This window comes from Sinohyriopsis cumingii, chromosome 15 (genome assembly GCF_028554795.1).
Source record: "Sinohyriopsis cumingii isolate HCF-2022 chromosome 15, ASM2855479v2, whole genome shotgun sequence".
NCBI classification, from domain to species: domain Eukaryota; kingdom Metazoa; phylum Mollusca; class Bivalvia; order Unionida; family Unionidae; genus Sinohyriopsis; species Sinohyriopsis cumingii.
The window spans coordinates 78,484,286-78,512,243 of record NC_142975.1 but is presented as its reverse complement, the minus strand read 5'-3'; the positions used below and the strand labels follow the sequence as shown (position 1 = coordinate 78,512,243).

The 27,958-nt window shown below is 34.7% G+C and overlaps 1 protein-coding gene and 1 long non-coding RNA gene across 5 annotated transcripts in view; one reads left to right on the top strand and one right to left on the bottom strand.

Annotated features, from left to right (window-relative positions):
• LOC149782134 (uncharacterized) overlaps window positions 1-27,958 on the top strand; it is a 55,322-nt gene that overhangs the window by 13,582 nt on the left and 13,782 nt on the right. The window contains exons 1-3 of one of the 4 annotated variants that reach the window (XR_016414241.1): window positions 8,054-8,135; window positions 12,010-12,162; window positions 13,052-13,144. This is a non-coding gene — a long non-coding RNA (uncharacterized LOC149782134). Of the gene's footprint in view, window positions 1-8,053; window positions 8,136-12,009; window positions 12,163-13,051; window positions 13,145-27,958 lie in introns of those variants that run through there. The other 3 variants (XR_016414242.1, XR_016414240.1, XR_016414243.1) reach the window with 3 other exon arrangements.
• Window positions 293-26,034, bottom strand: LOC149782135 (uncharacterized). Its single transcript, XM_089933576.1, has 3 exons — window positions 25,813-26,034; window positions 1,246-1,335; window positions 293-715 (listed from the first exon to the last, which is right to left on the bottom strand). Exons 1-3 carry the CDS (start codon window positions 25,828-25,830, stop codon window positions 368-370), a joined length of 456 nt encoding a protein of 151 aa, XP_089789702.1. The 5' UTR covers window positions 25,831-26,034; the 3' UTR covers window positions 293-367.

The following is a 27,958-nucleotide window of genomic DNA, read 5'->3' as shown; positions in this document are numbered from 1 at the left end:
ATTTCCCCATGATTAGTTTGCAACAATTTGGTGTTCTCTGTGCTCCATTCAAGGCGAAGTAGTTGTGCGTGAGATAATTCTATTCAATTAATCAAATCTGGTGTTTTTTCACTGTCCGACTTGTTGTATTGTACTATCTGCATTTATTTTCAAGAATATTTCAAATTGCACTATAGAAAGACTGAGTTAGTGTATATCGAATTTTTGTGAAATAATTACAAACTCATACACTAAAAATGACCATGGAAACAGTTTATTCATATTATATGCTCTGAGCCCATATTAGTACATTTGAATAATAGTATTTCGATAATATATGGTCCCATTTTACAAGAAATAGATAAAGCGAAAACAATATAACTATATGTTACGATGGAATACGAATATATGGATGGAAGAAAAGATTTTCGGAGGGTGGAATTCTAACAGTGTTTCCAATTGTACTGGTCAATTGACGCGTGTTGTACAGCCTGATGTCCCAGCCTTTCCCCTGAATAATGGGCTCTGTTCCTCCTAAATTCAGCGACTCAGGTTCGTCAACTCCATGTTCCTGAAAATGGAGCCCATCTGGTAGGTGAATAGGCAATGTGTTTCCAATCAAAGTGGAAAATGGGTGTGTATTCCCCTTCCTGTTAGGAACATGGGAATATGTCCCCTCAACAATGGATTCTGTTCCTCCTAAATTCAGCACCCCAGGTCCTTCAAATTCTTGGGCCTATAAACAAGGAAATTCAGTTAAATATGTATTCATCATAATGTTTAGTGGTCATCAGCGATATTGAGGCTATATAGTGTCAATTAAGAATACGCTCTCAACTTTGAAAGCAAAACATGTTATAAACTTTTAAATCTGATAGATGATAAAGCATTCCAATCAAATATAAACATACTCTTCTATAAGATATGATATAAAATGGTAAAGTTATAACATACTTTAAAAAGCATATTAACAATAAGATACAGGTATCACGCTAAAACCCCAATTCACAGCGCCAACATATGTCATAAAGACCACATTCTTTAATAAAACGGCCACTTGCAATTATGATGGTAGATCACGGAAATACTGCTATGTTTTTAAGATATAAAACAATAATTTCAACAGAGACACATACATACAATATATATATATATATATATATATATATATATATATATATATATATATATATATATATATATATATATATATATATATATATATATATATAATATTGACACATATTTAAAAGCATAGATATAAACCTCTTCAGGATGAATATCAATCCTCACAGGACGAATTGCAGCGTCTATATGCATCGCCTCATCTTCTTGATTAAGATCCCTCGCCTGCAACTATAACAAAACAAAATATTTTCTTACCTACTTCTTTAAATCCTTAAAGAAAACTTGATGCTCTCACGCTCTATTTATCCGTATCTAACTGAATAATACAATACATTATATAGTAAACTTCCAATAATGCTTTCTTTACTTCTAATTGTCAAAAAATATCATAATAACAGTATATAAACACAGATTTCTAATACACAAAGAATTTTTTTTAGTTCCTAGGTAGTTAGATGACTAAGCACAGGTTATCTCCCACTTTAAATCGACAGTCATCAGTCATTAAATATTCATACCTGTAGGAACTGAGCATCTGCTGCTCAGTACCGTTTTGGGACCCACACAAATGAAATTATAACATTACATAAATCACTTCTAATAACAGACAACTTATCAAAATGTCTGCTGAATACCTCTTCCGATCGGAAACGAACTATTCAGGCTGACCAACACCAATTGTGGACAAACCGGCTTAATTTTTGACTGACGAACGCTTATTCTGACAGACAATTACCAATTTTAACTGACTAAAACGATAATTACACATTTGCTGACGTAATAGCATAATGTGATTTTTTTTCACATTAGGACCGCATACATAAATATATTTAAATTTAATTGGGTTGTACAAGTAACTGACGGAGAAGAACTCGCCTAATCGGAGATAAATTCTTCATTTTGCAATAAATAATTCACACATTTAACCAAATCGATAAAGGTAGGCAAATGATTGATAATGTTTACTAACATACGGTTTTAAGACATTCAGCCATATATGCAAACAAACTAATGAGGTAAGGTAGGGGGATTGATAACTATCACTTAAAGACGTTTTAAAGATTAACACCCACGCTTGCAAACACACGGATAAAATAAGGCAAGGAATGTGTGGTGTTAATAACGTACATATTTTTCTGACCAAGGCATAATGTTACTGACTAAAATATATACTTGCTGGTCATATTTACCCTTGCTGACGATATCTGATACACACATACATGATACTGTGAAAGGGGGTTAAAGTATCGGGTAGGGTTATAAGGATATAACACCTTTTCCAAAACACCCACTCATTTTACTGAAGCCAAACGCTCGCACATACAAGCCTACAACGCATTAGGGAGGTACAGTTTCTTTTCCACTAAAAAAATACTATTACAATCCAACAACGAACGATGCCATCTATCAACCCCTTACAGATACAAAATGGACGAGTGAAGGTAGTAGACAGGTAATGGTAACTAATACTCATAGTTAGAATCCACCATCCACCGTTACAGGCAAAATGGATGAGGAAGGTATTGGATAGGTAATGGTCACTAACAAGGAAATCACCCACCTATTTATTTCAAAGAGAACGGTCGCAGGAAAAGGGACTAACGCGATAGTCACTAAAACACATCACTAAAATGTAACAGAATATGTGAGTTCAGTCAAAATAGATACCGGTAATTTGCTATAGCTATTGGTCAGCCCGAAGACGTGTTGGTAATCTAGAACATGTGCATACTTCCCATAGGCCATAGTATCATCCTGTGCCTGTAAAATTCCATATGGCACATGACAGGTGTGGTCCAGAAATATTATTTCGAATATGAGCTCATTCACACCCCAAACTCCCCAGTAATGTTAATTGCCTCCCGTAGGACTCTACAGTGGCGTAAGCAATGTTTGCTTTAACTTCTCCACTAGTCATATTCGGTTTATTGATGTTGATATGTGTAAAGCAGAATGTTAAATCTCGTACATACTCCTAGTGTGCCGTACTGTTAATTTCCCAGGTTCCCTCATGTCGACTAAGTATTGATAATATCATTGATCTCCATAGGAACCCCTGATACTACTAATGTGGTTTTATGACAAATGTTGACCCTTATAAGATCTCATATTTGAGGATTCTTTAAGTATACACACCTTTAACTAAATGTTAACAAGAGTATGGTTGATATTATAAAGCGTTTCTGCGGTTAGTATGTTTATTTGTTTTCGGGATATTTATTTATATGTTGATTTTTGTATCTTCAATTTCTTACCTGGTACTTTTGATACTTTAATTTAATGGGCTCCTTATAGTCAGTAAAGTTAATTTTGTGGTGATATGCCCACAGAAAGCGATGTATACATACATACATACATACATACATACATACAAGGAAGAGAGAGATGGATGTAGTAGAAGGAATTATCGCATTGTCAACTATTCAAGACGTTATATCGATTGAAGCCAATCACGCAAATAAAGCCCTACCTCATGTGGTATATTAACAATACCACCTATTTCGACACAATGGTCTAACAAGACTCAACATGCAATTCATACAACATTACTCAGCTATGACGACTAGATTGTGGGCAAAGAATACACTTCAAAGTATAATCTCAGTGCCGCTCACATCGTGAATTCTTCGCAAAGCAGTTAGACTGTTCATTTGGAACAGGTCGCCTATTATTATTATTATTACGTACGTACGTACATACATACATGCATGCATATAAACATACATGTATACATACATCCATCCATCCATCCATACATACATACGTACATTATTATTAATATTAATATTATTATTATAATAATTGTTTTTTATTATTATTACAGAGACGACAATCTAACATTAATTTATTACTAATTATTACTGTGATAATATACTTCCAAATTAATTAATTAATCAATTGATTTTAATAATAATAAAAATATAAAAAAATAAATAATAGTAGTGGTAGTAGTGAACATCAATGTAAACGGCTGGTTATTCAGTCTAATGGAATCTTGAAACTGAAAAGGTCTACTTTTAACTCCCTCCGTCACCATATTGTGCCAGGCGAACAATATTGTCCCTAATTTAGTTCTGAATAGTGGTGAATTACATCTTCGATTTTTTTCTCGCAAAATTGGTACACAAACCTGACTCGATTATTACAACAAAGGTAGTTGGATACATTAAATATTGCAAAACATAAACATAAATAAAAATTGACAATGATGAAAAGCACATATTCATTAACTATCACAAACCCTATCAATTGTATATGTCTAGCATGTACAAATGGCATACAAATTAAATGACGAAGTGATTAATTAACTGAATAAAACAAGCAAGACTAGGAATTATATTTTCGAGAAAGTGTCGTCAAATAAATGATTCAAGTACGTAAATTAATTAATAACAAACGATGTTCGATTGTATAAATTATCATAACACATAAGCATACACAAAGTTATTGAACCAAATGAAACGTAGATTTAGTACATGCAGCAAACCCATACTATATTAGTCAAGTATATATTTTCATGTTCACCAATGAATTGTACTGCCTTTCACAACCATAAGGCTGCACTTCCCAGCCCTATCTTTAACACTAAATACCATAATATATAATGTAACCACCCTATTATTATGAATATATTTTCTCCATGTATGTTATTTGTACAAACTATTTTGATACTGACAAATCACTAAATTTGATTACATAACTATATTTGCACATCAACATATCATTATCCATCTCTTTCACGATACACTTCACTGCCTTTAAATATCCTTTGACTTTCATGGTCTTATGTGCAAATTAACCACATGGTTTCCCCTATCTTTCCCGTATCTGATTTATTATCCTTCTTTTGGCACCGATGAGACTGTTTCCACTTGGAGTTTATTTACACAGCAGTTATTTGTTTTTCCTTTCTTAAATATTATTTAACCAAAATGAACGTTGAAATATTTGTATGTCATCTTAAATCATGCAACAGATAAAAGTTTAGTTTAAATCCTAACAATAACTACATGGTTTTTTTAAAAAAATTAGAAATAGAAACCCTTGTCATGCGAGATGCAACCAATTTCCTATTTAATTAGTAAACTCCATCATGATGTACCACCAGAGCAAATCTTGGACGTTTTGAGAGAACGCGAGTAGTAAATGGTGCCATGATGGATATATATTTCAAGCAACTGTATTGGTTACTTTTCGCAGATATGGATATCTAATAGTATGGATCACTATAGGAATATATGGCAATGTAAGATTTCAAGGCAATGTGCAGATTATTATTTATTTTTACAATATAAATTCCTCATCTACATTCAAATGGGTTAAGGTAAGTAGGAGATAGGTAATTGTCACTAACACACGGTTTAAAGACAAACATTCATACAAACAAACAGCGGATGAAGGAAATATATGGTAATGAGTAAAACACGGTCTAACTTACCAAGCCACATTTGGGAAAGAGTTATGAGGACCAACGCCTACTCTTACGTTCTTAAAGACAAATACACATATACAAGCAAACAAACAAATTAGGGAAAGCAAAGTAAAGTGATGATTACTAACACAAGTATTTACAATCCAGCACTTGACTTAACAAACACAAAATGGATGAGGGAGCGTAATACATTGGCAAGTGACACTAACACACACAATTGCAATCGAACACCTAACCTTACAAACATAAAGGATGAAAGAAGTTAGGATATAGGTATTAGTCGTTAACAAATGAAACATCAACACACAAACAACGCGAACAGAGAAAATGAGAGTTCTGACATAGCCACGAACACATTTAGTTTCAGTCTAAGATGCTATATCCTAATCAGTCCAAATAGGTACTCATTAGTCATAATATGTATTGTTCACTCAGAATAAGTGTTGGTCAGACAAAATCCCAAAGTCTTGATACGATTTCATTCCATGCTAAATTCCTGTAGAGCTTAATAACCGTTAATGTTAAATTATCATATAGTATAGACCAGAATTTGCAGTAATGGTAATTCCTACTGAGCCATATATTAGCCCAAACAACGTTCCAGTTATATTCTTGTAGGTTAAGTATTGGTAATGCATGAAAATCTTTTGTTTTATTTATTTTTTTAAATATTTAAACCACATTCCTGGATAGCTGTGGGTGGGGGCACCATCCCACAGTCTACCTAAGAAAGAATATGATATAGTCACATAATTAAGCAATTAATTAAACGTATCTTTCGATTACTAAACACTTTCAAATCTTTTCATACAATAATTTTAAAAAAATGGGACTGGAAGAAGACAATTTGAATGGAATATAACAGCGCCGATGTAAAAACGGAGAGAGAGAGAAAGAAAAATAGAGATAATATATTATTTTTAAACAAATTAGTTGTTTTGCACATACTTCAGATGTATTCGATTAACAAACGATCAAGTGTTTTATATTCCACAGAGCAAGCCGCCATGCAAGCAATTGTTTTTAAAAGGTGAAACAATTTTCACTGATCATTGCGAGATCATACATTTTTGTTTTCGACTATATCTAAATAGTTTAATTCTATATGTTCTCTGTTTGTTGTGAACCTAACGCCTAGCAGTATGAAAACACGTTTCCCAGATAAGTGATTTTATGACAACATTTATCTTTTCTATATTTCTTTTTCCCAATCCAAACGGCGGCAATCCTTTCAATGTCAACGATAAGGATGGCGATTTGTGCACAGTGACACAACATTGGATATCCTCGTAAAGAAATTCAATCCCTGTCTTTATCATTGGGCCTAAATGCAGACAATTAAGACCTTTATCTGTAAATGTCCATAAAATTGATTCGAATCTTTTATTAAAGTCGACAAGTAGAGCATTGATATTCTTTTCCTCTATGTATTGCATTACAGCATACATGTGTTTTAATATATTTCCTCCTATATATCGATCAGAAATGAACGCTGTTTCATCTCAGTTTATCAGTTTTGATGGAAAGAAAATTCTTAATTCTGTTGACAATAGATGCTGACGCAAATTTATAAGTAGTATTTAGCACAGATAAAGGTAGCCAGTTATATAGTAATATTTTTCCCTTTTGGAATACAAATTATAATTATTTATTTCTGAGGAGTTGATAGTTCACCATATTGAAAACAAAAAATTGGCTGTATCTAAGAAGAAATAAACCTAAATCTTTCAAAATGAATTTGAAGCTTTCTTTGAAAGAGCCCTCTGAGCCTTGGCCCAGAAATACAAAAAACGCACATACCCTATAGGAACCACCAATACTAATAATGCGATTTATAAAACGGACTTTGACCCTACTTGACACAATATCAAACGACGTTTTATTTGCCACTTTTTAATTTACACACAGTTTTCTCAAAGTAACAAGTTTTACATTTTTTCTTATAGGGCTATTATTTTTTTAATTTCTATTTTTGTCTTTATGGAACTTAACTTTTAATGTCCACCATATTTTCATACATACATACATACATACATACATACATACACACACATAACATAACATACATACATACATACATTCATACAGACAGACAGACAGACAGACATGCATACAGACATACATACAGACATACATACATACATACATACATACATACATACAGACAGACAGACAGACAGACAGACACAAACAGACAGACATACACACACAGACCGACAGACAGACAGATATGCTATGTACCAGATTATTAGCTATATAAGTTGTATAATAAGTAGCGGGTATATGGCTTCATTTGTAACATAAATTCCAAACTTTGTTTAGTGGGCAAGCTATTCATTACCAATTACTTTGTATAGTGGGGAGCGATTGAGTCACTAATTGGTACCGATTCAAAACCAGATACGGATCAACAAATCACAAAAACACTGTCAAAACGATAGGAATGGGGTATGATCCTTTATAATTAGTATGCTATACCAAAGACAGAAATGTGTTTGACATTTCATTGACTGTAGAAACAAGATGGGATTTTAGCACTCTTAAGATTCTTTGTTCAATTCTCCGGAAGTTATTGAGTTTTGGTAACCTATCACAGGTAATAGCAAAAACATCGGGTGCATGTGATTTATAATAACGGATTATTGATTTTTTAAAGAGATTGTTTAATACCTCACACGGAGATATTTTTTGAGTTCTTTTATGCGTTCGTACGTTATACAATATTCTATATGCAAATTCTGTAGCGCACTTTATCATGGATTGTTATGAAAAGAACGTTAACATTTTGTAAGAAAGATCGCCTTCTCGAATTCCTACAGGATAATATATGCTTTCTTGCCATCACATATATTTCTATACTTATTGTAAGTAGTTTTTTAAGTATTTACAATACTATCGTCTTCGTATGAGGAAGCACTTATTAACAAATCTCTGTATTTTGACAATTTTTGAAATAACTTTCGCGTTGTGACCTTTTTATGAAGCAATATTCAACAACCAACTTCTAACACCTATCTCACACTATCGGCATATCAAAAGGTCAACAAATACCAGGTTTCATGATTTTCCTTTAGCTTATTGTCCAGGCTGGAAGGATATAGGAGAGGTGGGTTTACATTTATGTGAAAATTTCGCTCATCATTCATATTGAAATGCTGATCTGAATAAATTCGTTGCAACTTCAAACAAGGATTTACTCATATTCAAATATTCTTCATCTGTTTTTGTGTTGATATAGTTATTAAGTCAAATAGATGGCCAGTATACGTGTTTAAAATCAATCTAGAAGTTTTGAAAACACGATTTTAGTTATTATTGTTGATCTTCTGCTTCTTACTAATATTATTATTATTATTAATTTAATAATAATAATAATAATAATAATAATAATTATTATTATTATTATTATTATTATTATTATTATTATTATTATTTAACATGGAGTATATACAGTGATCACCATCATGGCATAAAGATTACCCGAAGAAATATATCAACTTTAAGATTTATAGTCAGCCATATTGACCTCTATTCAATATAATTTCCAAACATGTAGTCTCAGTTTTTTAGGGTAAATTTTACTCATTTTCTTGTGTTCCAGTTTGTTAAGTAATTATCTAGAAAGTGATTTCGATGCAATACAATTAACCCTGAAATTGCACCTGACTGGAATAAAAGATAATTACTTGGTAATTTCGAGCCATCCTCGCTATGATTACGTAGAAGACAGTCAGCAGAAAATGTTTTCCATATAAACCACGGACAAAACCAGAAACAAAATCAAAGCCGAACTAAAAGCTTTACCAATGTAGGAATTACACAAACAAATTCTGACATAAGTAATTATTTTTGTATTTGTTTTCAAAACATGGACGAAATTATAATCAAGATGCTCTCAAAAGGTTATGTTGCCCCACATTTGAAATTAGAGTCATTTGAAATTAGGACCAGTTTCCATAGGAAAGCGAGGGAATGTGTTGTAAATAGTAGTAGAACCAAGTGAATCATATGATGTAAATATTAAACTGTTTGGGTTTATGCTGTATATACGTCCTTTGCACGCTCGTGATTAAGCAATCTTGTAAATGTATGTACAGATATTGTCCTGTTATATTGTTTCTACTGCTATACCAGTTTACGTTGTTTCAAAATTTGATTTCTTCAAGGCAGTTTGTACATTTGTCGTAGTGTTAGTTGTCGAAAGAGTAGATCATTTTCTAATATCAGTATATCAATTGATCTAGTCAAAAGAGTAAAGACAGATGACACGTCCATTATGGATTTCAACAACAGGAAAAGGTTGTCGCATTTGTTGGACTGCAACACTCTAATTAGTTCAGAAATTTTGATGCCGTTAACACTACAGTTTTCCCTCTCAAATTGTCATGTTTTTACGAAGTATTGAATGTTCATCAGCATCGCTTGTTTTTTGTTGTTATAGAATGTTTCGATTTGTGAGGCAGAATATTTGGAATTGATCAGTCATATTTACGGAAGTACCAGCTAGAATCTCGTTTCATCCTGAAAGACTAATTTTGTCGGACAGGTGTAGCTTCTGCAATATTGCTCAATATTTACTATCATGTTGTATACTTCAGCAGTCTTTAAAGTCAGCTTAAAGTGGGCAGAAATTCTGTATACAAATACAGTATGTATTTATGTGATCGATATCAGTAATCATTGATAATTGTATTGATCTGATATATCATTTTGTGAGATTAACATGGGTCACACAAAGCGGTAAATCAATGTTCCAACTGGTGTAAAGTTTGTTAATTGGACTTTGATCTCTCTCAATCAGCTTGACTGTGGTGATTACAAACCAACCACTCACCAGACCACCTATGTGTTGCTGCTGTTAGAACAACCAGAAGTTCATTTCCAAATCTACATTATTTTCTTAACTGTACGGTAGCTTTCTGTTAACTTCTTACACTTTCGACAACCTTTCTTAACAACAATTGTTTATACAATGGACAAATTTCATAATTAAATCTGAACATAGTATCTCATCTTTCCTTATTATGTGCTACTCCAAAGTCCCCTCTTGTCATTCAAGCAATGCTGTTAATGAATTTTGATAATTTGTTTAAATAATTTCCCCGCTTTTATTACGGTGACATGAAACAAGGTGCATCTAAGGTTGCACACAATGATAGATCTTTCGACAAATACATGTCGTCTTAACCAATCAATATACAAATTAAAAGATTATTTCTGCAAAGTAGTCACTTTTCTAAAATGTAATAACATTGCTATCTTTTGTAAAATGTGATTTCCTATACTTTTCTTTTACTAGATGATTTTGTAAAGACGTGATATCTATCCAAATTTGAGAGACACTGTTTTGAACAAACTGCTTAATACAATTATTTTTACTGGTGCATCCTACTACGTATGTTATTATTTTGTATTCCTTTGTATGTAGGTATAGAAGCAATTATAATGCATAAGTCTCGTGATATTACCTTCTTTCTTTTTCCCATACCCTTCAATTTCAAGCCTTTATGGAGGACTTGGTACAGAGGTTTTTTTTTGTTTGCACCATTAAGATAGAACTAAGTAGTATATTGGGACTAGCTAGTGGTTATAGGAAAGCAATGTATTTCCTTGTTTTTAATGCGTGAAGCTCTACATACCTATTTTAATGAATGTTATTCTGATTTCATTATAGACAACGAAAATATTGCATTACGTGTTGTCACACATTCTTCTATATAATTTAACTCGTAGGCTCAGATCCACTTCAGAGAAATCATAAACAAATATGAATGGTGAATGCCACTGATGGAACAGTGTTCCAAATAGTGATAGAATATTTCCTTTTAGGGTCATATCTCTGGCCAGAAAAACAAACGTTTTAGTACACTGATTTACTTTTAATCTTCAAGGCCCACTGTAAAGCTGGCAAGAGATTTATATATCTCAATTAAGATGTAGCAAGGAATGTGTCATTGTTGTTGTTCAATGTTTATAATTCCAGGGTCAAGTATAAAAACGATTTAAAATAAATGGAGAGTATCTTGGACACAATGATTTAACAAACTGTATCTTATGAGATAACTATTGAACTGTTATGTTTATTCTGTATGTGTGTTCATTGCTTGTTCATGGTTCATCAGTCATGTAAACGAATGCACATTTAATTTCATCTGACATTGTTTCTTTCGACAAATATGCAATTTTGTTCTCGTTGTATAAAAAACGATTTCGTCAAGGCAGTGTATCAACAATTCTTTCGATAGAGCAATTTGTCAAAATATTCCACCATTCGTCTCCATCAGTATACCGACTGCCCTATCCAAAATCTGAGTTACTTTAACTTTAGCAACTGAATGAAAAGGAATGTCTTTTATGGATTACTAACAGGAGGTAAACAGAAGATTTCATTTCAAAATGTCATTTTTTACGGTGTATCGAAAGTATATCAGTATCATTTGTCTTTTATTTTAATACTTTTTGTATTTCAGGTCTCGGTTTGTGCGATATAATATTAGGATTAATTGATCAGTAAGTATGACAGAAGCAGCAGCTTGAACCTCATCCTCATGCCCATTATCATCCAAGTGCACGAGAGACTGCCCTCGATGGATCGGTTTGGAGTCTGCAAGATTTGTCTTGCGGTGTGTGCTTATTAGAAACTAAATTCTCGAAATGTTTCCCTTCTTGAACATAATTTTCCGTTGAAGATATCTGTCCTGAACTTATCGTAAATATTTACTACCTTTGTCTGTAATGCATACTCTTCGCTGTTTCATATTTTAGTATAGACACATAAAACATTTGATTACGAATCTTCCCGCATTCTTCAAAGTAATTGCCTACACAGGAGTTTGTACACTTCCAAGATGTCATAAATAAACATAATGGATATGAATGGTAAATTACACCAATGGAACAGTATTGCAAATAATGATGAATGTATTATGATTTATGCCCATATTTTGGAGGATAAAAGTTAAGGTTTTAGTATACCGCCTTTACTTTCTTCCTTCATGGCCACACTTTAAGGTTGACACTGGAGATTTATGTCGTACATACAATTCAGTTCCTGCATGATAGTATTCTGATCAAACATACTTCCCAAAAAGATGTATTGCATAAATTGGAATATATTGTATTACCAGCATAATACCCTCAACCCCACCTTTTATTATCTTTTCCATTATGACATTATAAAACTTACACGTATGCTCAATGACATGAACATAGGTGTATTCTAAACTGTTGTAACTGGATGTAAAACAAAACTAATAATCATACGATTTCACAAACTCTCACCGCCACCCGGACCCCCGCTTCCGCAACTCACGCAAACTGTCTGGAAATCAAAGTACTGCATAATGATCCTTTAAACAAATGCTCGGTACTTCTTTAATTGACATGGTAACATAGTTGTGACTCGTACAACTAAATGCCGGTGGCAAAACAGCTGAAAATATCTGAATTAATGATACGTATTTATTGCCAACACATTACTGTATTACTTGTGCCATCTTAAATTTTCCACAGGTATCGCCCATTTAACGGTGGATGTCATGCCTTGTATGTGGAGCAGCATGTTGTAGGCCAGGGTACCAGGCTAGGGCACTCCATCAACAGAAAGTAAGGAAAATAACTCTTACAGTAATTGATCAGGGTAAAATGGGTTGTCAGTCACTAGTGTTTTAACAGACGATCCAGGATACCAGGATATTTCCTCTCATCACTCTCATGCACAAACCATACCAGAATTTAGAATCTATATGGAAAAAAATTGTGCCTGTTATTATTATTATTATTATTATTATTATTATTTAATTCATTTATTCATTTTAAAAAGCGAACGTAGCAGTATTGTCAAGAAAATGCCTTCAAGTAAACTGTTAATGTACATATATCGACCAATGTGGAAGGCGAGGTTTCATAGCGAAATTATTCTGAGCAAATCATTTATTTAGAGAGAAACGTTTATTACAATGTGGCGACGATGGGTTTACAGCTGAGGTTTAGACTTAATATCGAAAATATCAAAATAGAACTAACAGCTGCCTTAGGTTAGTGTTATGACTGGTTGGCCTGGTCCCAGGATAATGTGACTGTGTCGGATAATGTAACTGTGTGGGACATGATGCTACATGTCTGCGGCATGGTTCACCAGTGGTAGACATCACTATAAACTGCCATAATGATAACATCGTACTGATATAACAGAACATTATAAAAGCTACGTTACAAATCTAAAGTCATACACACAAACACACGCGCGCGCGCGTATGTGGTGGTATAGAAGAGTGTTGTTATTGGATTGTCGTTTATGAATAGCTGGGTCAATGGAATGTTTAGCGATGGTTGCTAGTAAATAAAAGCGGGTGGAAGTATCTACTATACACCCAAAGTGAACGTGCCAAGCTGCGAATACAGTTGTAGGACATATTGATGGATATTACAGGAAATTATTCCATTCCACTTCATTCATGCACTGTGTACTCTGTTGAATATCCAGTTTTATTTCGGATATTCCTCATTATTTCACAAACAGATATTGTGAATTTAGACTGACCCCCCCCCCACCGTTTTTTGCATTCAGACATATACATTTATTTTTTAAAATTCGGTACTGCTGGGGCTACATTTGATGTTACGAGGCCACAAAATATATATTTTCAAGAATAGACTGCATGCATTATTATTATTATTATTAGTAGTAGTAGTAGTAGTAGTAGCAGTATTATTGGGCATGATGTATAAGAAAAACATCATTACCATAATAATTAGTACATCTTCAATTTGGCTCGTTTGTAATGTGGGATTCTTTGTGGTATATTTACAATCGTTCTCTGACATTCTTGTTATAGTCTCAATTACATAATTGGCATGACAAACTGCATATATGGTATGAATAAAATGCAGTTAGATACATAAAAATACATACAACTGAATCGTAAAGATATAAATATCTCTATTGAAAAGTACAGTAAAACTCTGTGAATAAACAGGGACGGATTTGAGTTTTATTTGATTTTGATAATCGTTGAGTAACATCCCTTTTCTAAAATATATTGGTCTAGGATAGGATTAAAATATGGGTAATTATAACATTGCTATTACCGTTTGTCGTTAGAGTGTCGCCATATCTAAAACTACGACGTAATTTTAATTCCCTCGTGTATCTGTGGTGCCTCATGTTACAGGCAACGCGCATTACATCATTAGTAATGTATGTAAGCTTCTCCCTTTACCGATGTTTGTTAAGCTAATCAAATCAATTACCCGTTAATAATAATATTTTGTCATTGTTATGTATAAGATTATTGCTCCATGTATGATCAGCTAATCTCACAATGCCCATTTTCAGCAAACTTTAATTTGAATGGATGATTTGAATAAATTCATTACAAACTAGAACAAACAGTTTTACATATTCAATAATTAGTAATTTATTCAGTTTTGATATATTTTTAAAACTAATTAGCTGTGTGCTCTCTAGTAAAGGTATCAAAATGTTTCTAAGAGTACTTCAAACGCTGTTACGGCTATTGCTAGCATTATGCTTATTGCTGATCTTCGTCTTCTTATTATTCTTCCACTGATTATTATTATTATTATTATTATTATTATTATTATTATTATTATATAAAGCAACCAAGATTAGGAATTAGATTGCCCCTAAATCAACGTTTACATATACTTGGATAAGATAATACGTTTCATTGCAAATTTAGACTGAAACCAACCCGCATTTCTTGCATTTAGACAATCACATTTATTTAAAAGAATTGGTGCTGCTGGTGCTACAATTGAGGTTACAAAACCACCAAAAACTATATTATCTGGAATAGAGTTCATGCATTAATAGTAGTAGTAGTAGTAGTAGTAGAATTGGGCATGCAGTATACGAAACACATCATTACAAAAAAGGAACTGATAATAATTATCATCTCTTTTTAATCTGGCTCTTTTCCTTGCAAAATCGAATAAATCCAGAGAAACGATATGGTATTCTTTGTGATATATCAAATCTGTATAAATTATTTAAATTTGTGCCTGCAGTCTATGGTATTATAATAATAATAATAATAATAATAATAATGAGGACTTTGTGTAGCGCCTAATCATTAGAAGTTCTAAGCGCTTTACAACATTAGACAACACATATAAGATAAAAATCAAATATAATGATATGATTACCCCAAAAAAACCTGACATATGAAAACATACAAACATGCTGAGAATATTTAAGGTAGGAAACATTATTAGGTCATTAAGTTTGTTTTTGCAATCGAAATAAGTGAGTTTTGAGAGTACTTTTGAATGGTATCACTGTGTCTTTGTGTATAAGTTCAGTGGGCAATTCAGTCCACGTTTCTGGGCCCTGGTATGCAATATAACGCTGTCCATATGACTTTGTTTTCATAGTGGGAATAATGGGTATACGATTGTCAGAAGTGGAGCGTAAGTATATTGCTGGTGTGTACACATGGGTGAGGTCGGATAGGTATGTTGGACTAGAGTCCGACAGTGAAACGTAGCACAGAGAACAAAGTTTGTGTTTGATTCTGGGTAGAAAGGATAGCCAGTGTAGCGTACATAGCAGTGGGGAGCTATGCTCTGATTGTTGTACTCTACGTATGATCCGATCAGCTGTGTTCTGAACTTATGAAGTTTTCAGAGCAGATAATGAGATGAACCAGAGAGATTTAAGTTACAATAGTCCAGTCTTGAAAGTACAAATGAACATACAAGTGTTTGAGGGGCATCAACTGAAATATATTTGCGAATGGAACTGATGCGTCTCAGCTCAAGATATGCAGCCTTGCATATGTTCATGACATGTTGGTGCAATGTGAGAGTACTGTCCAGAGTAACAACTAGGTTTCGTACTGATTGTGTAAATGTAATGTTGGTGTTGCTGATATTTATTGATTGAGGTAAAGGATTTGAATAAGAAAGTCTTTGTGTTGTGATCAGAATGGCCTCAGTTTTATCATCATTCATGTGCAGCTTGTTACATGTCTTCTATGATTTCACATCAGAAATGCACCTCTCTACACCTTGGATGGTAGAATCAACTTCAGTTGGGTGGCTAGATTTATATATTTGCGTGTCATCAGCGTACAATTGATAAGACACTGCATGATGATCTATGACACCTGAGAGCGAGTGAGTGGACAGAATTGGAGTGTATTCCATTTGCAGATACAATATGTGTCCTGGTGACCAAGTAGGACTTTAACCACAGTAAGGCTGTGTCATGAATGCCAAATACATGCTGGAGATGGTGAAGTAATATATCATGGTCTGTTGTGTCAAATGCTGCAGACAAATCAAGGAGGGTGAGGACTGTAATCTTTCCGCTATCCAATGCAGATATAATGGCTATATTTGTATATTTGGCTGTCATCTGAGTACAATTGGTAAGACACTAGATGATGATCTATGACACTTGAGAGCGACTGAGTGTATAGAATGAACAGAACAGGTTGAAGAACAGACCAATGTGGAACACCACAACATAAATCAACTGGGCTGGAGTGTATTCCACTTGTAGATACAATTTGTGTCCTGTTGACCAAGCAGGACTTGAACCAGAGTAAGGCTGTATTATGAATGTCAGATACATGATGGAGACGGTGAAGTAATATAACGTGGTCTATTGTGTCAAATGCTGCAGACAAATCAAGGAAGGAGAGGACTGTAATCTTTCCGCTATCCAACGTAAAGAGAATGTCATTAACTACTTTTAGAAGAGTAGTTTCAGTACTGTGGCAAGGGTAATATGCAGATTGTACATTGCTAAAGATGGGATAGAACAACGTTTTCTAAGATTTTTTATATGAATGGGAGATTAGAAACTGGGAGGTAGTTCTTTAAATCGTCATGGTTTTGTGTTGGTTTCTTCTGCAGAGGCTTTAGAATGGCAGTTTTGAAAACTGATGGGAATTCCCCGGATCAAAGAGAGATATTAATAGCATCAATTAGTGAAGGCAATACGGGATCTAAGCACTCAAGCAACAGTGACGTTGGAATTGGATCAAGTTCACATGACTTTGGTGCACTCTTCATCAGGATTGTACGTACGAAATCAATGGAGACAGGTTCAAATGCTGCTAATGGTTGACGCTCAAATGATTTATACCAACTGAAATTGGAGTCAAGCTTATCTCTAATTGTTTGTACTTTCTCACGGATGAAGTTAGCAAACATGTGCGGAAGATCGACTGGAGATAAGGTAGTTGGAAGTGGTGTACATTTGTTCCTTGACATTGGCTTGTTATTAAACTCGAAGAGATAGTTGCAGCTGGAACTTTCGACGATCTTAGTAGTGTAGAGGGCTGATTTCGCTGCATGGACTCTATTTGTGACATTCTTCTTAGTGGTTTCATAGATTTGCTTATGAATAGTGAGTCTGGTGGAATGCCAAAGCCTCTCATCTTTACGACGGTCTCTTTTAGCAGTGCGAAGCTGGTCCCTAACACTGCTATATCATGGAGAACACTTTTGAATTGATAGTCTGCTCTTGGTAGCTGGGTCATGATTGTCGAGCAATGAACGCATGCAGTTACTGAGTTGTTCTGCTTTAGGAGGTAAGCAAGTTGTTAGGTTTGCTTGGATGTCATGCATTAGTTTGGTGCTATTTATCATACGGACGTTTCTCTTAGTAGCAGACAAAGGTGGGGGGTTAGAGACTGATACGTCAAGATGGCATATCATGTAGAGGTGATCTGATGCAAGGTCATGGGATACCAGGGAGGACCGTATAATGTTATCATCAGGTCTATGACGAATCCAGTCTAAACTGACCATGTTTATAGGTGGGTTGTTTACCTGACTTTTTGAGGTTGAAAACAATAATGGAATCTAGGAGTTTTGATGTGTTTCGGTTTCTATGACAGTCAAAGTGAAAGTTGAAATCTCCAAAAATAATCAGGTTGCTACCTATCAAATTTCCATACTCCATGCGATTCGGAAACTGCTCCAAAAAGAGAGATTCAGTCAGCTTGTTTTTTCTGCAAGGAGGAGGGCGGTATAGGCAGAAAAAATGGACTGACCTAAGCTTCAGTGTGAGTGTGGTTTGGACTATTTTAATCGATGTGTGGTTGAAACTGAATGTTGTGGTGTAGTTAAGATGTTTGATCACGGAGTTATTTGTGATGACAGCAATTCCACCATCGCGAGAGTTACGGGGAAACGACTCGATGGAGTAACCAGTGGGTGTTAAATCCGCACACTTAGGCTCATCGCCTGATGTTTTTAGCCATGTTTCTCTCAGGAAAAAGACGTCAATATTCTGGTCATTGATAAAATTAACTATTTATGTGCGCTTTTCCGGTAGTCCTACCGATTGGGCATTGAATAATGCAATATGCAGAGGCATCTCTTGGATAGTTAACTCAAAGATTCACGAATTAATAGGGATTTTAATGAGGTTATCTACATTAACGGTCGAATTTTCAATTGTTGAGATGAAATAAGGGAGAAAACTGGAATTCTTCTTCCTGTTCTACGTCGGCCTGCTTTGAAACAACGTTTCTTTTTTTCGCTTCTATTTACATTTAGGTATTGATCAATGTACTCTCAGTTCCTTTAGTCTAGAGAACAATGTAGTGTGTAGAGCCAAGGGGTGATCATTTAAAGTAATTAATGAGGGTCCATCAGAGCATAAACGGGTTAACTGGCGAGTATCATGTGATGGTGGTTTATTCAAAAACTAAAGAGAAGACAGCTGAGAAAAAGTATAATTGTTCTCATTTCCACAACAAGGAGATGAAGAAATACATACGAATTGAACAGAAAATACATAAAATGAACACAATAACTTAGATGAACATAGGCAACAAGCACAAATATCATGAAAATGACACTAAAAAGCGGAACAAATGCTTCAAGCCGGTTAAGCGATAGCGGCCATTTTGTTTAATACTCATGTTTTATCATTATTATTATTAGTATTATTATTATTAAATATAGCAAGCAAGAGTAGGAATGCGATTGTCCCTAAACAAACATTTAAATATACTTTAATGGGATAATATATTTCATTGTAAATTTAGACTAAAAAGACGACTTTCTTGCATTTATTAAACATCGGTAGCATTGGGACATATTTTGTGTTACGAAGGCACAAAACAACTATATTTGCATTATGTTCCCTATGATAGCGGTGTGTACCAGTCAGTGATACATTTTCTTAGGAGCCAGAGATTGAATAGTATTTCCCAATTTTGTTTTAGATTTTCTTAATTGCAATTATCTGTATAATGTTAAGTTTCATAATTTTTTCATTGTTCAATAATAAAATTAAATCCAAACTTGAACGCTAACTTTCAACAGCCTGTAACTAATACTACTTTCTCCTCAACCAGATCTGGTGGCCTACTAGTTAGAGCGTCCGCCTCGCATGCGGGAAGTCGTGGGTTCGATCCCCGACCGAGTCATGTCAAAGACTTACATAAATGGTACTAACAGCTGCCGCGCTTGACGCTCAGCATTAAGATGTTAGAGTTAGGACTGGTTGGCCTGGTGACCGGATAATGTGACTGGGTGGGTCATCCTGCTATATGTCTGCGGCATGATGACCTAGTGCTAGACATCACTATAAACTTTCACAATGCAGAAATCGTATCAATATAACTGACAAATTGTTAATGCCACGTTAAAAATCCAAGTCACACGCACACAAACACCCTTCAACCAGTGTGGATTGCTACACTTAAACTTAACCAGTCTCCCATTTAACAAAAATCAAATGCACAGATTATTAGCATACCACAAACACCATGCAAATGTCATTATAGCCTACAAAAAATGGAACAGGAATTAGAGGAGGAAAGATATTATTAATATAAAGATATTGGCGGACAGACTTACGTCCAGGTCATTTCTTGCCGCCATTTCGCCTCTAATGTAGGACACGTTTGTCGCACACTGCAAAACATTTTCTATAAAGGAGGCGCTCTACAGTTTCGTATTTTTGAATAGAGTTAGAATTTTAATGAAATCGAATTTCACCAGGTTTCATTACTGGTTATATTAGATATTTAAAAAATGACCTTGTATATCATAGGTATTGTTCCAAGAACCTTTAATTTTTTTGGTGCATAATTTATGGATGTACTAAGGGTTACAGAGTATGCAGCTTGCCCACACTTCAGGTGTGCACCACTTAAAAAAATGCTAACTCCGCTTTGTCATTTTCACTTCCTGGTTTTCAGGGGTAAATTGTAAACGAAAGAGCTGATCACCTTTTTTTCACATTTTATTTATTTCGTAATTAATACATTGCACTTTCAGAAGCTGGTATTGTCTAATAGGGCAACATTCATTTTCCCAATTGTAATAGATGCTAAAGGTGGTGTATATTAGACAAAGTCAGGGTGAAGTTTTAGGCACAAGGGAGAGGTCACTTTAGTTAGCAAGAGACTTAGAACATGTAAAATTTCCATAAGTACAATAGGTGGCAGGGTCCAGTTTCGTAAATTGGCCCCTGGCAAATTTCTTAATTTAAGGCTATGGTGTGACTTTTTCAGCTATTATTGTTTACTATTTAAAAGTATGACTATATTTGTGAACTAGGTGTTTCGGGATTGTGCTGTTCTTGAAATTCATCTCAGGCATGTACACCTTCCGTAATTACTCTGCAGTATGTTGATAGTGAAATACCAATAGTCGGCTAAGCAGAAGAGCTAGCATCCCATATCAGTAAACACGTGGGTTTGGGGCAAAGTGAATATCTCAAAACGACTTAGATGACAACTATTTTCAGTTGCATCAGCCTGTTTGGTACACACTGTTTTGCGGAATTGTCATCTTGGAAAAGGGCTTGTGCTTGTACTGTGAGCATCACTTGGTATGAAAAATGACATTCGAACATGAAAATTGCAGATATAAATTTGGGGTTGGGGCGCATAAACTTCTTCTGCTATGAACTAACATTGACTTCTTTGGTCAAGTGGAGATTAAACTTATGCTTTGTTTTACTATAGGTATCCAAACATTTGGACCTTTTAAACCTCACTTGTGTATTTCATCACTGATTGCGGCATTACATTTGTACATAAAAACTGGGCCCTGTCCCCTAAGGAAAAAGGATAAAACAAAATTGGTGCAGTCAGCCACATATATTATAGTTCCGGAGGCCCCGAGTGGCCGAGTGGTCTAAAGCGCTATCCGTTACGGATCACTGCCATCTCACCTATGTCTGCGTGGGTTCGAGTCTCGGATTCAACCAATGTGTGCATGTGAGAAAGCTTGCCAGTAGCTTCTCGAGGGTCGGTGGTTCTTTCCTGGGTTTTCCCGAGTTCTCCCTCCACCATTAATACTGGCCGCCATGTATAACCTATCGCGTGCTGGAAAATGGCGTTAAACCATACAACAACAACAACAATTTTCCTTTTCTGTTTCTTCGTGTGCATTTAAATAATATTTATGCATTAGCTTCATTATATTTCCTTTCTTTTTCTATATATCAGTGTTGTATGTACTCCTCTTTAGAAAGGGAGGTAACTGTGTCGTGTACCTTAATGTGAGAACTGTTTACATCATGACAAAGTAGCATATTTTGGACTTAACTTACTAAATATGGGAACAAAATGGTGAACATAATGTATTGTCTTGCTCTTTCTGTTGTTTTCGTGGTTTTCACCCCTATTTTTATGAATATCATTCTCACATCAATACAGATACACATAAACAATTGCATAACATGTCAACATGCATTCGTCAAAGTAATTTAACTCCACAGGGGTTCTGGCTGGGAAGTCGTGATAGATAAGCATCCATTATGATACTACTAGTTAGCAAAACGAAAAAGAAAAAGCTGTAGATGATTGAATGCGAAAGGTTTTCGAATACTTATGAAGAACAGCGTTTTTTTTAAACATCTAAGCACCTGCATGGAAATGTACAATGGGAATTTATATAGAATAATCAGTTTATTAGATTTCATTTTGAGGTTAAATTTATGCTTTTTGAAAAAAAAACTTTTGCAGATGACGGTAATCTGGTTCTACTAAAAACGCGCTTGAGATCACAAGGATAATAATCTTCTGATTTTATCTTTCATAGACCAAAAATGTAATTTCTGCTAGAATTACTCACACAATAAAATAATGTTTCTGAAAGCAATTATCAAGTTTTATCAGAACGGTAATTTTGTATCCAAAATATTACCTCAGACATATTATAAATAATCATCCTATGATAAATGGTGAATGCCATCAATGGAAGAACTACAAGTAGTGATGCATATGACATTTTGTAGGTCCATATTTCGGGGAGAAGGATACATCTTTTACCACAGCGACTGATCTTCTATCTTCACGAATCCATCAGAGATTTATATATCACACTTAAGCCATGCCAATAAATTTATCTATGTTATCCATTTATCTGAAACAATTTAAGTCAGGTATCGAAGGAGTAAACACCAATACAAAAGTGTAGACTGTAATGAAAGTATCATGTGTAAACGACGGGTCTCAAACCCTCGGTCAGATAGTTATTGTCACCCATTGCATGTGAAGACTGCACCCGGCGGACTGCGCGGAGGAACCACCAGCTGGTCAGTGGGCAGTAAGGTGGAACCAGCAAAGCGATGTGGAGCGCTAAGAGCACGGCAAGACACGTAGGACGCCTTGGTCATCCAATGCATCAGGTCTCCATTCCAGCCGTTTGACTACGTCTTGCAACTGGACAAAGTGGGGCCTGGACGAGAGAGCGAGGCCGACGCAGCGCAACTCTCCCTCACTTTAATCCAACTCACGCGCAAGTCAATTATGTAGTCACCCGTGCCCAAGTCCTACGGTGATGGGCGAGCTGCGACGCGGCATGTGTGGATGCAGTGACAGCCGTAGTGGCGGACCTACACGAAGGCGGCTCAACAATTCTGTTGATAGCCAGAATGAACGTTGTCAAAAGAACCGATTTTTAATTCCTATCGGTATACCGAGTGCCGTAATCAAATTAGCCTTTTTTGTAGCAAGTTGAACATACAGGACTTGCATTGTTTTTATGGACTTTAGCAACAGGACGAACGTCTTTATATTTAGAATCTTTGCTAGAGTTAACTGTACAGTTTCTCCTCTGAAATTGTCATGTTTTCACCAACTATTAAAGGTCCAATTTATAACTTGTTTACCGCTCCGGTGGCCTAGTGGTTAGAGCGTCCGCCTCGGATGCGGGAGGTCATGGGTTCGATCCCGGGCCGAGTCATACCAGAGACTTAAAAATTGGTACTAACAGCTGCCTCGCTTGGCGTTTAGCATTAAGAGGTTAGTGTTAGGACTAGTCGGCCTGGTGTCAGGATAATGTGACTGGGTGGGACATCATGCTACATGTCTGTGGCATGATGCCCCAGTGCTAGACATCACAATAAACTGCCACATTGCAGACATCGTAGCGATATGGCTGAAAAATTGTTAAAGCTAAGTTAAAAAATCAAAATCACATCACATATAACTTGTTTCTTTGCTTTTGCAAATATTAGGATTAATTAAATTGTCATTCTGATAGAAGAATAGGTTTGAACCTAACTCAGATATTCATCTCAATGCACAAGGGACTAACACTGTCGGACAGACCTACCTTCCGCAAGAGTTGCCTTTTGTGTTACGCTTTTTCAGAAGCCAAGCTATTCAAACGTCACCTATCTAATATTTCCTGCAGTTCACCTGACAATTTACATTTGTAAAGCCCAACAATCATGAAATTCATTTGTAAGTTGATGATAGACTGGGAACAAATGTATCTGTCCAATTGTATGGATTATGTATGTATGCATGGACAGTTTCAGTGTCTATTTATCATTGGAATTATTAGATGTATCACTCTGTTAGCTTAGCATATTGTCTAACAGCAGTATATCAATGTCCCAGTGCCACCTAACAATTTGTCTATTACATTTTGATGTCTGTCAATTAGATAGACAGTGGTGACTAACTTTCCATATCCATCCACATTACCCTCACCATTGTCTTCTGATGTTATCACAACCATAAAAGTAATAAAACATGTCGGAAACTGGGATCTTCTGCTTTTTATAGGACTAAAATTATTTCTAAAACCTATGATTTACTTAACTATGTGGTGGCGTCTTGAGATATCCTTTAAGATAATCTTGATATCAACCTTATTTTGACCAATTTTTTTTTTTGATTCGTACATAATGGTAAGAAAGATAAAAAGTTGAATATAAGGCACTTATCGTGAACCTTGAAGTCTTGAATCATTGATTTTTTGCTATTCCAGATAAATACGTTATGAAAAGTGCAAGACGTGATGATCCAAAAACAGTACATTCATTAATTAACAACAAAGTGCAAGACGTGATAATCCAAAAACAGTACAGTCATTAATTAACAACAAAGTGCAAGACATGATGATCCAAAAACAGTACAGACATTAATTAACAACAAAGTGCAAGACGTGATGATCCAAAACAGTACAGTCATTAATTAACAACAAAGTGCAAGACATGATGATCCAAAAACAGTACAGTCATTAATTAACAACAAAGTGCAAGACGTGATGATCCAAAACAGTACAGTCATTAATTAACAACAAAGTGCAAGACGTGATGATCCAAAACAGTACAGTCATTAATTAACAACAAAGTGCAAGACGTGATGATTCAAAACAGTACAGTCATTAATTAACAACAAAACAAACATGTCATAAACTAATCTAATAATTCTTTTATTTAAGAGGTAGACATATGTACTCTAATGCCATTATGAATTTTACAATTTTCATTTTAAATATTTGATACAATTTCCCCATCAAACGTCCCCCCTCACCAAAAATAAAACTAACGACAAACAGCTTAAGGATTGTTATATTAAATTTCTTAAAGTAATGGTTCCTATAAACGTGTATTTTGTACGTGCTATTGATATTAGTCTGTAATATATGTTTGCACTTGTGAAAGTTAATGCTTAGGCGTGGCAAAACCAATTACATCATCATCCTTTCTTCTTTCGCACAATATTGCAATTAAATATTACAAAAGACACACAAAAGAAAACACACATAAAACAACCGCCTATTGAAAAACATCAAATGCACAGATTTGCTACAAATCTAGAAATTCAGTTCACTGCACCGTTCTAACCTAAAAAATGGTGTAAAATTACTATATTCATTGAAATATACAAATATTAAGCATGAATTATACTGTCTTTTTAGGGAGACAATATTTGGTTTAGTTTGTAAGGTACTTTTCTCGCATATAATGTTAATTCAGTGAATTTAAACTTGAAATAATTTCAAATAATCGTAACTTGAAGTATGCTTACCTCTTGATCTTCGGCCATGTTCAACTATCATTATGTTATATAGACAACGGTCATCAAAAGCTTGATATCTCTAAAAAAGATATGTGTAATAAAATAATACTCAGTTTGGGTCAAGCAGCCAGCTAAATAAAGATTCAAAGACTTCTATTGCAATGTCTGACAACGATGCAGAAAGAATATCACATCAGAAGTAAATATATTTGACAAAGATATTATAAAGTGAAACTATCAAGGCGAACACTGTTTGCTTTAGCTCTCTCCCCCGCGCCCTCTCTCTCTCTCTCTCTCTCTCTCTCTCTGCAATATGGCATTTGTCGTTCCAACATCAATTGTTTTTTACGCTAATATTTGGTCCTTCGCTTAGAATACTACAGTGATTCAAACATGTGTGTTTAAACTAGTAGCAAAAAGTAAATTAAAAGGAAAAAAAAATATGTTCAATGGTGCAAAAAAAAATGTTTGATGAGAAATTAAAAACATAAACATGTGTATATTTCCTATTTTCAACTATATTTATTTATTATTAAATAAGGTTTCTTAAATGATCCTCAGAGGAAATATACAAACTTTAAAAGAGACCGCTGAAATTCCAGACTCCTAGCAAAATGATGTATTTTGTTTCATACAGTACAAATCAGGATCCAGGTGAAATCTATTTATATAGTAGTTAGATCTTTCCATGTTAAATATATGCGTTTAGAGTCAAATTATGTTGACAAATTATACTTTTATACGATCACAGACTGCCCGGATAAAATAAGGACACAAACTAATCATAGTGAAAGTTTTGATGCTGGGAGGCTGCGTTGAACGCAGCCATCAGTCTGGTGAAAAGTCTTCGAGTGACTAAAGATTTACCGCCTTTCACGAAAGAGCTAGGAACTATTTGGTAATAGGAGCATATTATTTTAAGAGACAGTCTTCGATGGCAGAAAATAATAGTCAGGAAACGGGGAATTAGAAATGTATCAATGTTATGCAACTATCTTATGCATGTTCATTTCTTGCTCGTGTCTCAGCAGTCTTGTAAAGGCACTTCAATATAATGTCCTGTTACATTGTTTCTTTAGACTACAATGATAGTTTTCTTTGAACCAAAACCATAGACTTATTCAAGGCTGTGAATCATCCAATCTTTTGATAGTGTTAAGTTTTCGAAAGTGTTCATCATTCATTTCTATCAGTATAACGATTGCCCTTGCCAATCATAAGAATTAATTTGCCTTTCGCAGCTGAATGTGAAAGCAGCTGTCATGTGTCTTTCGGATTTCAACAAAAGGAAAAGCCTCCAGATTCGTTCGGTTGAAACTCTTTAATTAGCTCAGAAAGTTTAACATTACAGTGTTTTCCCTGAAATTGTTACTGAGTGTTCAAAGAGAGTCGGTATCCGTTTTTATCATTTTTTTATTTTTGTATCTTCATTTCTTGGTTTGAACTGTATAATATAAGTATTAATTGATAAGTCATACGGACAGAACCATAGGTTAAATCTCATCCTCATGCTCATTCTGATACAAGTGTACAACATCCTGATTTTAAAGGACAGACTTGCAAGAGTTTTGTTTTGCTTATTAGAAAACAAACTCTTCAAATGCTTCATTTATTGAACTAACAGTTGGTTTTACAAGTAAGACCTTCGATCATTAAAAATGAATGTAGTATATCATATCCCCACATAATATATCATTCCAAAATCCCTTCTTAGCACACAAGCAGTATTGTAAATGAATATCACTAATGTCCAGACACGTATGATGGTGTAAATATGAGGTTGCACCCGATGTAAATCTTTCAGCAAATGTAGGAGGTAATAATGCACACGAAACAAAATGTGCTGTTTTCTTGCTGCAAAGTAGTCACTTCTCTAAACGTAAAAATTTATAAGGCTTGTGAGTAACTTTGAAATGGGTGTGTCACGCAAATATAAGAGTTTGACTAACATTTGCCACAATTATTACCTCCTGGCTAGTACCAACGAAAGTAACCCCAATCTAATAGCATTTTTCCTGTCTTCTCTTTACGACTATGCTTTGTTCAGACATGCTTAGATTTAGGCATTCATAATATTTTTAGCGGAAAATGTTTAGTCTTTAGCAAATGAACATCATGGCGTGATTGCCTGTGTAGAATATACTGCACAGTAAAT